The 13,552-nt window shown below is 40.5% G+C and overlaps 1 protein-coding gene across 3 annotated transcripts; it reads right to left on the bottom strand.

The window, feature by feature from the left end:
• Positions 1-1,847: 1,847 nt before the first annotated feature.
• Positions 1,848-11,738, bottom strand: LRR1 (leucine rich repeat protein 1). 3 transcript variants are annotated; one of them, XM_045799227.2, is made up of 4 exons: positions 11,247-11,738; positions 7,389-7,490; positions 5,234-5,955; positions 1,848-2,285 (listed from the first exon to the last, which is right to left on the bottom strand). In XM_045799227.2, the coding sequence occupies exons 1-4, from the start codon at positions 11,457-11,459 to the stop codon at positions 2,045-2,047; spliced, it is 1,278 nt and encodes a 425-aa protein (XP_045655183.1). In that variant the 5' UTR covers positions 11,460-11,738; the 3' UTR covers positions 1,848-2,044. The 3 variants fall into 3 exon arrangements, with proteins under 3 accessions (XP_045655183.1, XP_045655191.1, XP_045655198.1); XM_045799235.2 differs by having other exon boundaries at positions 7,389-7,487; positions 11,247-11,736; XM_045799242.2 differs by lacking the exon at positions 5,234-5,955 and having other exon boundaries at positions 7,389-7,487; positions 11,247-11,736.
• Between the last annotated feature and the right edge of the window lie 1,814 nt (positions 11,739-13,552).

Genomic DNA, 13,552 nt, shown 5'->3' with positions numbered 1-13,552 from the left:
GAGTATCATATAGAAGGAAAAGTGACAAAGGGTATGGGTTATGAGAAATTCAGCATTTTAAGAATTTTAAGTTGGCCAAGATACATGGGATGGCTTATAGATGAATAATGCAAAGGGCTAGGGTGTAGGAGCAACAGATGGTTAGCAAGTAGTCCCAACAGAGATACATCTGCATTTGTTGATGAAAAAAATAACTTTTGGGGTGCCTGAGTGGCTCAGTTAAGTGTCTGCCTTTGGCTCAGATCATGATGCTAGGGTTCTAGGATCCAGCCAGTTTTGGGCTCCCTCCTCAGTGGGCAGTCTTTCTCCCTCTCCCCGCTTGTGCGTGCTCTGTCTCTCAAATAAAAAAAAAAAAAAAAAAAAACTTTTTCTACAAAAACATGTAAAAATCAGATACAAGTTAAATATGCCACTTTAAGAGAACCATGTTTTAATGTAGTTACATAATATTTATGGATAATCCCTCACCATTTTGAGTTTAGAAATTCCTAAGACGTTGTACTTAATTATAGAATTCTTGGTTTTAAACAGTAAAAGTGAATTAACTTTAGAAGGCGTATAAAGCCTGGGCTTAAAATCCCTGATCTGGGTTCATGGTACCTCCTGGGTTCATGGTACCTCCTGGGTTCATGGTACCTCCTAGGGTAATTTGTGAGGATTAAATCAAATACTGTATGTAAAACACCTGGAACAAAGATGCAGCTAAATGGCAGCTCTTTTTATTTAAGCCATGTTTGCATTACATGTATGATTTTTTTTTAATGGAAAACTAGAAATTATAAAGAAATCTTTTATGGGAAGAATTTGACCACAGGCAATACAAATTTAGGGTCACCCAAGAATCACTCCTCTGGACGAAAGAATCCACTCTAAGAAACTGTTTTGGAGATCATATACAGAAAGTTTTAATAAAAATCTTCTAACAGTTAAAACGGTATTTACTCAGGAATACTTGTATTTTCAGAAAAAAATAAAATGCTCCAAATAAATATTTTAGGACAGAGGAAGTAGTGGTTACCTAAGCCATAAAAAATAGTCTTACACAGACTAGCTGTAACTCCAGGCCCAAAACAACAATGCTATGCTAACACCTGAGAGGGTTTTCTCTAGTAACTTTTACTCTTTTACCTCCTGTGTTCCCAGACACCAGTTATGAGGCTATTGCAATGATCTAAAAAAGAGGCGGATCTGAAGAAGGGCCACGGGAATGAACAGAACGGAGCTCTACTGATTCCATTTTCCACAATTCTTTGAAGCAGCTTCATTTTCCATTCCTTCGCCCTAGTTCAAATCCTCATCATAGTTTAGCTGGTGTAGTACCACTTTTTAAGTTAAAAACACAGAAATATTAAGTGACTAAAATAATAAACAAAAAAGAACCACCTTCAAATAATACAGAATGTAGTCAGTAAAAAGTAGCAATTTTCTACTCCTAACCAACCCTAAAACCTTGTTCCAACTCTGAAAGTTAAAAAACTTAGAAATCACAACAAAGATTATGTAATATTATAAAACTTATAAAAGCTGAAGTCTGTTTATCCCAAAGCAACTCCAACTTTATGCTTGAATATAGAATACCATATGTAGAACAATATACCTGAAAAACACAAAAAGTAGTATACTTAGGTGGTTTCATACCAAACAAGTTTTCACTAAAATTTAGACTATCTTAGTCCTCCAAGGTATATTTTCTACATACAGGAACTCAATTTCTTTAATTGAAATTCAAGATTAAGAAAATTCTATGACCGGAGTGATAGGATCAATATCTGTTTAACATTAAAAGATAACCCCACAACCCATTCTGGAAACACTAAGATGAAATCAACACAAGTGCAAAAAACTGATAAGTTTCCTCACAATAAAATTAAATAGGTTTTAATGAAATTAAGGTTTTACAGTCAAATGATTGAAAATGTTAGCGTAACACCTTCCTCTCAAGTACACAAAAAGCTTCCCTTTCTCCAGTTTGACACAGTTAAAACAAGAATGAATCCCAAGCTGATCCGTAACTTAATGGAATTTCTTTCTGTGGGATCACCTATTACTTTAACATATCACAGGAATTTACATAACAGGCTAGAGAACAGAAGAAAGAGGTAACAGGTGCTTCAGTACCACCCATATTATCTACTAAGACCACAGTGTGAGCAACAGAGTGTAGATTCATGGTAGTAGTTCCCTGAATGAAAGAGTTTAGACAGAATCTTCCACAGACACAGGTTTTTGCAGTATCCAAATCTTGGCAAAGATGAAAAGGAATGATATGAGAGCCATATGGAATCCTATTGGGAAAAAAAGTTTAAAAAATATTTTTTAATACTTTATTAGATTCAGAACTTCATGTATTAGGTCATGAATTACTGGACACTGAATTATAACCATGGAAAAAATAAGATTACTCTATTAAGTGACTCAGTATATTGTCCTCTCTTCCAAACAGTTAAAAATGAGGAAAATATACTAAAAACACCATATGACATACTGTAAACCTAAGAGGATCTACACTACTCCATAAAGTATCTTTTAGCACTGTCACTTAATAACAAAACCCACGGAATAGAATGAAGAGAGTCATCTGTCCTATATGGGTCTACACTGTATGACCAGTATAACATGATCATTTCAAGGTATAGTTCTGTTATACAATACTCATAATGGTAATGGGATAATTACTGAGTTCCATCTGTGAAGAAATATTTATGTAAATAAAGCTGAATACTCTCCTAGGCATCCACTGTTCAAAAGGGACTTTTAAACTGTGAAACAGATTTAAAACACATATTGTTTGGGGTATTGTTTTACTTTACCGGCTGAGCAAATAAGACTGACCTCACCCCGCTTAAATCGCTCACCCTCCTGCTTCAAACTTCCAATGGTGCCCAATGCAATTAAAATCAAGTCAAACTCTACCCTTATCTATGAGCAACTCTAACATGGTCTCTTGAGGTTGCCTGCCCACTGTCCAACTCCTTCCCCCAAACTCAGCCATGCCTCAAGTCACTTTGTCTCCCAGAGTCTATTCTTTGTTCTCTAGTCCCTAGCCTAGGCTGGCACATAATAGTTCAGATGTTTTCAACAAATAAAACCCACTCATAATTTAAACTGGGGTTCAAAATCCTATTAGACAAAGTCTGAAAAGATACATACCAAATAAAAAATAGTTTCCTTTTCATAAGGAATTAGGGACCAGCCTTGTTTGCAATTCATTTTTTTCACATGTACTAATTTGTTGCTTGCATAAATAACAATTTTTTAAAAAACTGTGCTAGAAAGTGTCTACCACATGTTTATGTTAATCTCTTTCAGGCTGTTGGTTATAGCCTAAGGAAACAGGTAACAGTTAAAAACTGTATTTTCTATCTAACATAATTTAAATTCCCACATATTTTTCTAATAGACCATAACTTTGTTTGTAACCAGTAGTTAGGGCAATTTACCAGCAGCTAGATAAAGACATTACTCTCACAGCTTTGGATCTATATTCTTTTTGTAACAAGTGAGCTGAAAACATGTAAAATTACACATTAGTAAAAGTTAAGGCCACCTTACAAGAACCTGTATTAGTAGAGGTCAAGTTTAAAAAACAACCTAGCGGCGCCTGGGTGGCACAGTGTTTAAAGCGTCTGCCTTCGGCTCAGGGCATGATCCCGGCGTTACGGGATCGAGCCCCACATCAGGATCCTCCGCTATGAGCCTGCTTCTTTCTCTCCCACTCCCCCTGCTTGTGTTCCCTCTCTCGCTGGCTGTCTCTATCTCTGTCGAATAAATAAATAAAATCTTTTTAAAAAAAAATGTAAATACTACAATGCTAAATCATTCAGCACTAACAGATTACTTCTCTACCTTCCCTATTATATCATATTTTGATCACCTATTTTTTCCTTCCACTTTTTTATGTTGGATGTCAGTCCTGAGCCAGCCAGGTGCCCCAAATCATCAGAATTTTTGAAAGCTCCTCAGGTGACTCCAAATGTGAAATAAAGTTTGAGAATCACCACTTTAAGAGCTCTTAAATACAACTGGTGAGGAGGGAAGATTGGATTGATTTCAGTCGGGGTCCATGAGCATTATAAAGCTGTATGCAAAATTCTGTGTATTTTTCTAGGCCCATAATGTCTGTTTTGTTTTTTTTTAAGAACCCCTCTTCCCACTAAAAAACCAATCCTGTCTTTGAAATATGGTCTTCTTGCTATTTTATAGGCATTTGATAATAATTTGGTCTACATCTTAGTCTCCTACATGCAAGAAGCATGAACCAAATGAATAACTGGAGTTTGGTGTTTCATGAAACCAAGTGCAGTTAGTGTTCAAAGGGGAAGAGAGCCAATAGCTACTGAGTCCTACTATACGCCAAATACTTTGGCATTACATTAGCTCCTTGATCTTCACAACTATGTAAAGTGTATATAACTGTTCCTGTTTCACAGATGAGAAAATTGAATCGAAGAGGTTAAATACCTTGCGAAAGCCACACTAAGGGGTGAAGCCAGGAATCAAACTCAGGTCTGACTCCAAAGACCACACTTGACCGCTATGCCAGATTGCAGTTCTTAAACTTTAGAGTGCATCAGTACTACCCGGAAGGACGGATCAAAACACAGAGGGCTGGACCCCACCCTCAGAATTTCTGATTCAACAGGTCTGTAGTGAGGTTCAAAACCTCGCATCTCTAACAAGTTCCTAGGTGATTCTGATACTGTTGGTCAGAAGACCACATTTTGAGAAACAATTGCCATTTGTTCATTCATTCATTCAGGTATTAATTAAGTGCCTAATGTATGGTAGGAACAGGGGAGTATCACATTTTAGACCCTGGGGCGACAGTGGGTAATAAGACAAAGTCCACGCCCTCATGGATCTTACATTCTACTGGGGAAAACCGACAGAAAAACAAATGTTCAAGAATATGTAAGGCCGGGTAATAAATCCTATGACAAAAAAGTCAAGCAATGTAAGGGGGTGCGGGATCAAACTTTAAATAGAGTAGGAAAGGCCTTTCTGGGTGCCACTTGGGAAGAGAACCGAATGAAGTATGAAAGTGATCTATAGAATCTTCTGGAAGAAAAGCATTCCAAGCAGAGGTAAGGAGCACCAAGAAGGTCACTGGAGCAAGGGGTCAATTTGTGCACAGCATTGTAAACTACGTTAAAGACTGTGACTATTACAATGAGGATGATGAGAATACTAGAATGCTAACAAAGACACCACGTTATGACTATTAAAGTCTTACCTATTATATAATACGGCTTGTGCAGAGGATTCCAATAAAGTTAATGGCGTTTGCAGCATTATAACTGGAAGGACTTTTGGTTGTTCAAAAGTATTTCCAAAAAGATCCAAGTACTCAAGGGATAAATTTTTAAATTCACTAGGCAAAAAGGGAAGCTTATTTCGAGCTGCTGACAAGAAACGCAGGTTTGTCAATTGTCCCATCTTGAAAGGAAATCTAATCAATTCATTATCGTCAAGTTTCAAATTTGTAAGTTCTCGGAGCTGGCAAAACTGCACAGGAAGTGCCTTAATTTTGTTCTTGCTAAGATCCAAACTCCGAAGTGATGTCTGGAGCGTAGACTGACACAAGGCTACACTGAATGACTCCAAGTGATTATCATTCAGGTTAAGTTCTTGAAGATGGATGAGGTCTCCAATTGTAGCTGGAAGCTTTTTAATATGGTTATGACTCAAGTCTAATTTCCTCAGATTTCTTAAGCAAAGCATACGCATATCAATTCGAACGAGCCCGCAATAAGAAGTCTGAAGATGTTCCAGAGAATATGGGAAGTTCTTGCTTAGAGGATAGTCCCTTTTGGATGTGATAACCATTTTAGTTTTAAATTTTTCAAATTCTGAAGTCTTCACTGGTGTGAAGGTTGAAAGTGGTGCTTCAATGTCACAACCTCTATGAGCCAGTCTCACAGCTGAAATGAAACTCTTTAAACTGCTGGAATTGGCCTGAATAAATAAAAGTAAGCCGTACAATTATAAACTCCATTTTAGATAATACATGAATGCTAATTCATCCTATAATAAATTCTGTAAAGTTATACATGCAAAATGGTGCGATCATTTCTTGAAAATGGCTGTAAAAATAAATTTTTTAGTATTTTATTTTGACTAAATTTCAACATAGATACTAAAACTTTGAAAGTTTTTGAAAAAAGACTATGTTGAAAGACACACTCTAAAGAGAACCATTCAAAGGGGATCAAAAGAGCATAAAATAAAACGAGAAAGCGTGAAAAGAATCCACTTAAGACTTGGGTTTGGAGGGTGTCTGGCTCAGTTGGTTAAGCTACTGCCTTTAGCTCAGGTCATGATCCTGGAGTCCCAAGATCGAGTCCCGCATAAGGCTCCCGGCTCAGCAGGAAATCTGCTTCTCCCTCTGACCCTCTCTACTCTCTCTCTCTCTCATAAATTAATAAATAAATAAAAATCTTTGAAGAAAAAAAAAAAAAAGACTTGGGTTTGGGGTGCCCGTGTGGCTCAGGTCATGATCCCAAGGTCCTGGGATCCAGCCCTGTGTACTGCTCCCTGCTCAGTGGGGAGCCTGCTTCTCCCTCTTCCTCTTCTTCCCCTACTTGTGCTCTCCCTCTGTCAAATAAATAAAATCTTAAAAAAAAAAAAAAAAAGACTTGGGTTTAAGATGAACTGAGATGGAGCACCAGGCTGGCTCATTTGGTGAACCGTGCAGCTCTTGACCTTGGGGTTGTGCGTTTGAGCCCCCCATTGGGTGTAGAGATTACTTAAAAAATAAAATCTTTAGGGGCGCCTGGGTGGCTTTAAGTCCATTAAGCATCCAAATCTTGGGTTTGGCTCAGGTTGTAATCTCAGGGTCATAAGATCGAGCCTCACGTCGGGCTCCACACTCAGCTCGGACTCTGCTTGAGAGTCTCTCTCCCTCCCTCTGCCCCTCCTGCTCGTGCTCTCTCACTGTCTCTCTAAAATAAATAAGTAAATCTTTAAAAAAATTTTATTTTAATGGTTTAAGTATTTTCTAAAATAATAAAATACCCCCCAAAAATTGTCCTAATTGCATTTTATCTTCTTTTTTATACCAAATTTAGATTTGCAACCTTATTATGCTGGCAAAATGTAGACTTGTGCCACTGGCCTTATAGAGTTCCCCTCTAAGAACACTTAAGGCTCCATCTGGAGCACAGAAACAAGTCATTCTCCTTCCTCCGCATCCTGCATAGCCTTACTAGGCTCTCTGCACTTTTAGAGCTAGGGCCAGCATGCCAGAGAAGCTGCCATTGGTTCTTCAAACACATCTGCCAAGTGTCCAGCCCTATTCAGCTAAGTGGGATATCAGGATGCTCAAACAGGCTCTTCTATAAAGAAAATACAGCCAACCAGCCTGACCATTAATGTGTTTAATACCATACCTTACTTAGACAGATATCCACAGGAGGCTCCTTTAACCGAACAGTAGCTTTCCCCTCATCCATAAATTTGGTGAAGAATTGCTCAATGTTCTCCTTTAGCTGCTTAAAACCAATGAGAAAAAAAAGGACAAAACCAGGAATTGTTATTCAGTAATATTTATTACAGCTAGAATGTGATAGTCACTTTGCCAGGCTTTTACTCAACTCTGGGTGTTTTGTGGTTTTAAGTTTTAGTTTTAATTTCATTGGGTTTTTTTTTGTTTTGTTTTGTTTTTTGCATTTGGCTAGCTACATTTCTTATCTAGCTTCTGGTAGATATAACTGTGTTATCAGCCCAGTAACCCTTTCCTGTGAGTCCCGTTTGGGAGAATGTTCCTCTTCTCCCATTCCAACTATGTGACCGTAGTAGGAGCTGTCAATAGTAGTTACTTGCCTTCTTCAGTCCATTAGTCTCGACTGGACACACCTCCCACAAGATTATAAACTCCATGAAATCAGGAACCTTGTTTCCTTTGTTCACTACTGTATCCACGGAACCACAACAGTGATGACACATAATAGGTGCTCAAAATTTTTAATGACAAATGTCGCTTCTGCTTTAGACTTCAACAACTATTTACTAAGAAGCCACTCTGTACCAAGTACTACGACAGGGGGCTTGAAACAATAGTTGTGAATAAAATCAACATGGTAATTACATTTATAAAGTTGTCAGTATGATGACAGACAATTACTAAATAAATAATTACAAGCATAACAAATATTAAGATAAGGGAAGTACAGATTGCTCTATAGCAAAAGAATCTTACCTGGTGTAAGGAAAAGAAGGTGAACTTAAAGGTGAGAACTGAAGGATCAGGAGATGTTGGGCAAGTGAAGATACTGGGGAAAGAGAGGGAATAGCATACCGATTAAGGAAAAATGTGTGCAAAGCCTTGCAGGCAAGAGAGCTTGGCAGCTGTGAGGAGCTGAAAGAAGTTCAGTATGGCTGAAGGATTCAGTGAAAAGAGGAAAGTGAACCAGGACAGGCAGACTGAATGGTGAAAGATTTTGTTAACCATGTGAAGAATTTTGGATTTTATTCTGCAAATGACATCCACTGAATGACATGAAGCTGGGAACATACATCTACATTTTGATAAGTTCCCTTTAACCACAGTGTAAGAATGAACTTCGGGGGAGGGGAGATTGGGATGGGGGCGGGTAGAAATAGGAGTATCTTTTAAGAGACTAGCCAGCAATGGGTAATGGTGGTTTAGACTGCAGTTGGGATAGAAGGAGGTATGAAAATCTGAAATATAATCAGGAGATAGAATTGAAAGGATTCAATATTTTATTAGATGTGGGAATGCAAAAGCTTTAAGGTTTCTGGATAGAACAGAGCACTATTTTTTTTTTAAGATTTTATTTATCTGTTGAGAGAGAGAGAGCGCGAGCGAGAACGAGGTGGGGAGGGGCAGAGGGAGGGGGAGAAGCAAATTCCTTGGAGCCTGACTCAGGGCTTGATCCCAGAACCCTGGGATCATGACCTGAGCCAAAGGCATATGCTCAACCAACTGTGCCACCCAGGCGCCCCAAAAGCAGAGCACTTTTAATGAGTTGCAAAACACCATCAGAAAAGCAAATTAAGGGGTGGCAAAGAAAATTAATGTTTAGATATCTTTGAGTTTGAAATGCTATAACACATCTAAGTGAAGATTTCCAATTGACAGAAGATTCAAGTTGCAAATTAAGGGAGAGGACTAGCTAAAGATACAGATTCGGAAATCACAGTGAGATGAGCAGTAGCTGAACCACGGAACGGAAAAGTTGGTGTAAGAAAGATCCCCGAGGTACTTCCACACTTAGCACCAATACCTAGTCTTCAGGGCCCAGGAACAACACCACTTTAATTCATCTGACAAATGTTTACTGAGCACCTACTATTTCCCAAGCCCTGTGCCACCACCTCTTCTACAAAAACTTTCTCGGGTGCCTGGGTGGCTCAGTTGGTTTAAATGTCTGCCTTCGGCTCTGGTCATGATCCCAGGGTCCTGGGATTGAGTCCTGCATCAGGCTTCCTGCTCAGCGGGGAGCCTGCTTTTCCCTCTGCCCCCACCCCCTGACTCATGCACACTTTTTCTCTTTCTCTCTTGCAAAAATTAAATCTTTTTTTTTTTTTTAAGATTGTTTATTTATTTCACAGAGATAGACAGCCAGCGAGAGAGGGAACACAAGCAGGGGGAGTGGAAGAGGAAGAAGCAGGCTCCCAGCAGAGGAGCCCGATGTGGGACTCGATCCCGGAACGCCGGGATCACGCCCTGAGCCGAAGGCAGACGCCCAACGACTGCGCTACCCAGGCGCCCCACAAAAATTAAATCTTAAAAAAAAAAAAAAAAAAAAAAAAGAAACAACTTTCTCAGGCCTCTCTAACCAAATTCATTTCGCTTTTTGATACTATACTATTCTACTTTTACCCTTACTATAGCATTTATCATAGCCCACCTTGTATTGTAAGCACTACCAGTGCTTCTATTCTTCCTTTCTAGACTTAGAAGGATAGTGACTAAATGACGTTTATCTCCCACAGCATCTAGCACTGCATCCTGCACACACTAAATCTTCAACTCGCAGTTCACAAAAAACTTTTGATTAGGATTACCACCTACAATTATTAGTGCACCTTAAGTTTTAAGGAAGAGATCATTACAGACTTTAAAAATAGACAGTAACCGAGCTGGGCAGGAAAGAGGTTTTGGGGAGACAATGGCGAAGAAAAGGGAGACACAATTCTTGTTATGAGTTTGCTTCTGTCACCTTACCGTCTTCTAACCTATAAAATGTTGGGTGATTGCTGAAGTCCTTTCAAGTTTAAAGATCATATGAGTTGATTCCATGGAAAGGGAGAAATTATGTACACTTTCAACTGCCTATATCAATTATTAAGTGTCTCTGAATGAGATGTAATAAACCCCTCCCTCAACTAAAAGTATTCACTATGGAGTACAACACTATGAGGGAAATAATCCCAGAAACTATAAAATCCAGACAAGAGTCAGATGCAAGGGTGGGAGATGAGTTGCCCCCTCGACTTTATAGGAGACACAAGGTTATTCCAGTCATTTTGACAAAATAACATCGTTCCTTGTAAAATGAAGAAAAAAGAATTTTATAAAACTTGTGTTTTGAAAATCCCATTTCAACTTCCAACTGTTTTTAGAGAGTTTACTATTGCTATGTAGATGAGAAAAAGCCCTGGCCCTAGAAAATCAAGTCTTAGGAAATTAAACGTTTAAGGAAAAAAAAAAAAAAAGAGAGAGAGAGAGAGAAAGAGATGCACTAACCAGTAACATTAATAAAAATATCAAGATGCAACCCAAAGCATTACTGCTTTACTACTATACTAATCCGGTCTAGCGACCTTGGACAGTATCCATCATCACTTAAAGCCTCAAAAAAAAAAAAAAAAAAAAAAAGCTAGCGAAAATACTGCGGGAGGAAAAAACTTATTGAACGAAAGTGCAATTATTTTACTGGTCCCCTAAACTGGAATGCTGTCTCATTTAAAGTTTAGTTTCACGCAGACCGAGTTTCCAGAGGCCTTAAAAGGGCAGGGTTACCATCTACTATTAAATAGAAAGGCTGTCAACTTAAAGCCAAAGAAATGGGGAAAGAAAACTAAAGAGAAGGTGCCCTCTCAAAAGCTTTCCTCTTTCGGGTCCGAAGAGAGGCGCTCAGGACTCGGAGTGGTGGTGGGGCTCAGGTCCCCCCCATCCCCACCCCGGACGGGCTCCAGCCTCTGGAACCGGCGAGCAAGCGAGGCCCGAAGGGGAAGAGCTCGTGCCAACTCCCGAGGCAGGGCCGGTTCGGTCTACGCACCTCGTAGCGGGTACCGCGCTTGTCCTTCAGGGTGCAGATGAGCAGGCAGGTGGGGTGCGGGCCGCCTCGGTCGCTCCGAGCCCCAGCCCGAGGCTGACTCCTGGGCGTCTGCTGACAGAGGCTCAACACCGCCCGGACGCCCTTACCCCGGTTCCTCATTCCCAGAGCCGGCAAATGCCGACTGACGACCTCGACGTCGCAGTGCAGCTTCATTTCGCCGGAGCAGCGGCAAACAGGTCCACAAGTCGGCTTTGAAACTTCCCCCTTCCCGCCGCGCCGCCGCCGGGGTCCTGGAGCGTGCGGGCTGTCCCCGGATATGCCTGCCTGCTCGGGGTGACAACAGCTCGGGTTTTCTCACAACAGCGGCTCTGTGGGTGTGCGGGGACGACGCCCCCCCTTTCACTTTCAGGGCCGAGTCCTGACTGGGGCTGTGGGTCGGCGAAGCGCCGATACCGGCCGCCCGAGGATTCGGCTCGCGCCTCCCGATACCGGCGACTGGCGAAGGCGCAACGTCCTTTCCCAGGAACGCTTGCGGGTGGCGGCGCAGGTGGTATTGTTTGGGGCGGACTTCCAGTTTCCGCTGTTGACACTTAACGGGTTTCCCGCACTTGTTGGGTCTTTGAGTTTCCCAAAGAGAAGCGGGTGCCCCTCTGTTAAAGGGAAAGTCTCTTTACCTACCAGGCTTCGGGACTTGGGACCTTACGAGCTGCCCATTTGCCAGCCAGGGCGCGGCATTTCCCGGCTCTGATGACCTGGTGTTTGTTTCGGTTTTGGTGGCTCCCCTCACTCCGGAGGCAACACCTGCACGTCAGAACTAATTTGATAGGACAATATTTGACTTGGCAGTTTCTGTCGAACAAATGCTCATTTTGTAACCGCTACTAGGTTGGATGGACTGACTGGCTTAACTGCATCTGACACTTGGGAAGACCGTAAAAAAAACCCATATGCCCTTCGGACTCCTTATTACATTTATTAATGGAGGGCCAGGCCTTAGTGGGGCGAGGGAGGTGCTCTCAGGGTGGTAGTCCCGTCTCCTTAAATTTTGTGCCCTAGACGCCTCTCTCGCCTCACCCTAGTCCCGGCCTTTTATTAAACGTTCATTTCGTTTGAGCTGTACTTTCGCAAATGTGAAATGACTTACAGAAATACCGATTTTCAATTTATGACAATATAATGATTTATGGTTAAGTGAGCATCCCTGTTTACAACATGTTGAACCTGAAGTGTTATCTGTTGATTCTCATTCTGAAAAATGTAATTGGTTCTTAGTGATTAACATAATAAAGCAGTACTTTTTTTTCCCCTATTTACTATTCTTGCATGTAGAGCGTGAAAACACAACACCGCATTAAGCAACAGTTAATTTCATGGCCAGAGGGAGACAAAACTAAACTAAAACGACACCTTATAGAGTTTTCAAAGACAGACTTTACAGGAATCACCCCCTTAAGCGCTTTGAGTAAAAAAAATAATAAAACACCAGCATGTTAAATATACTCTGAACTTCCAGGGACAGCTGGGAGTTGGGAAAATCTTAAATGTATAAACCGATGTAATTTTAATTAGAATAGAAATGTACAAAACCCAAGAATACAACAACAATAACAAAGCCTCAACCCTCTATTTGGTGTTACCTGGATTGTTGAAGCACAGATTCAGTGATAAGATGCTAAATAATTTAAATATATGAAAGTTACTTAACACTTCCAAGGTGATTTTAGAGTAGAACGATGGCATTGGTGTAGTTTTTGAATGTTGTTGTTGGTGGTGGGGTCTGGAAAGAATTCTTGAGACATCGTCCGTGCAAAATGGTGGTCTTCCTGACGTGTGGGGACAGGACCAGTGGGCAGAAGAGCTGCCCCAGCAGCTACCTGCTGCTGCCCACTCCCCTGGGATTATGAGGATCAAGTGATTATATATTTTGGGATTAGGGGAAGTAAAGGTAAGGGAAGTTCCAAAAGGACTTTCACATGTTAAAGAAGACTCAAGATCCCAGAGGAATGTTATATGCTACCAATCTCAAGTGTTCGTCAATGGGCTGTAGGTTACAAGGCGATTGAATTTTATCTACATTTCCTTTTGCCTTTGTCTCCTACATCAGTGTGTAGGGCCAAAAACGTATCTTCCTGGTTGCCAGATTCTCAACAAACCTGTGTGCTTCCCAAAATATTTAAATAAGATGACATAAAGTAATATTGGACTGAAAGTAAAAAAAAAAAAAAGTATCAGTTTTTGAGATCTCATCTCTCTCCCTACCCCCCTCCCCATCTTCCCCTCAGTTTCCCCATTTTTAATTGCTGAAA

This window comes from Ursus americanus, chromosome 35, assembly GCF_024610735.1.
Source record: "Ursus americanus isolate L20-20 chromosome 35, mUrsAme1.1.p, whole genome shotgun sequence".
Taxonomy (NCBI): Eukaryota; Metazoa; Chordata; class Mammalia; order Carnivora; family Ursidae; genus Ursus; species Ursus americanus.
Note: the sequence above shows the minus strand (reverse complement) of the source record. Positions and strands in the feature narration are given on the sequence as shown.

Coding starts and splice junctions, on each gene's coding strand:
- LRR1 (XM_045799227.2), bottom strand. CDS start 11,459: ATGAAGCTGCACTGCGACGTCGAGGTCGTCAGTCGGCATTTGCCGGCT. Junction 7,491..11,246: donor AGCGCGGTACCCGCTACGAG/GTGCGTAGACCG, acceptor ATTGGTTTTAAG/CAGCTAAAGGAGAACATTGA. Junction 5,956..7,388: donor TGGATATCTGTCTAAGTAAG/GTATGGTATTAA, acceptor TTATTTATTCAG/GCCAATTCCAGCAGTTTAAA.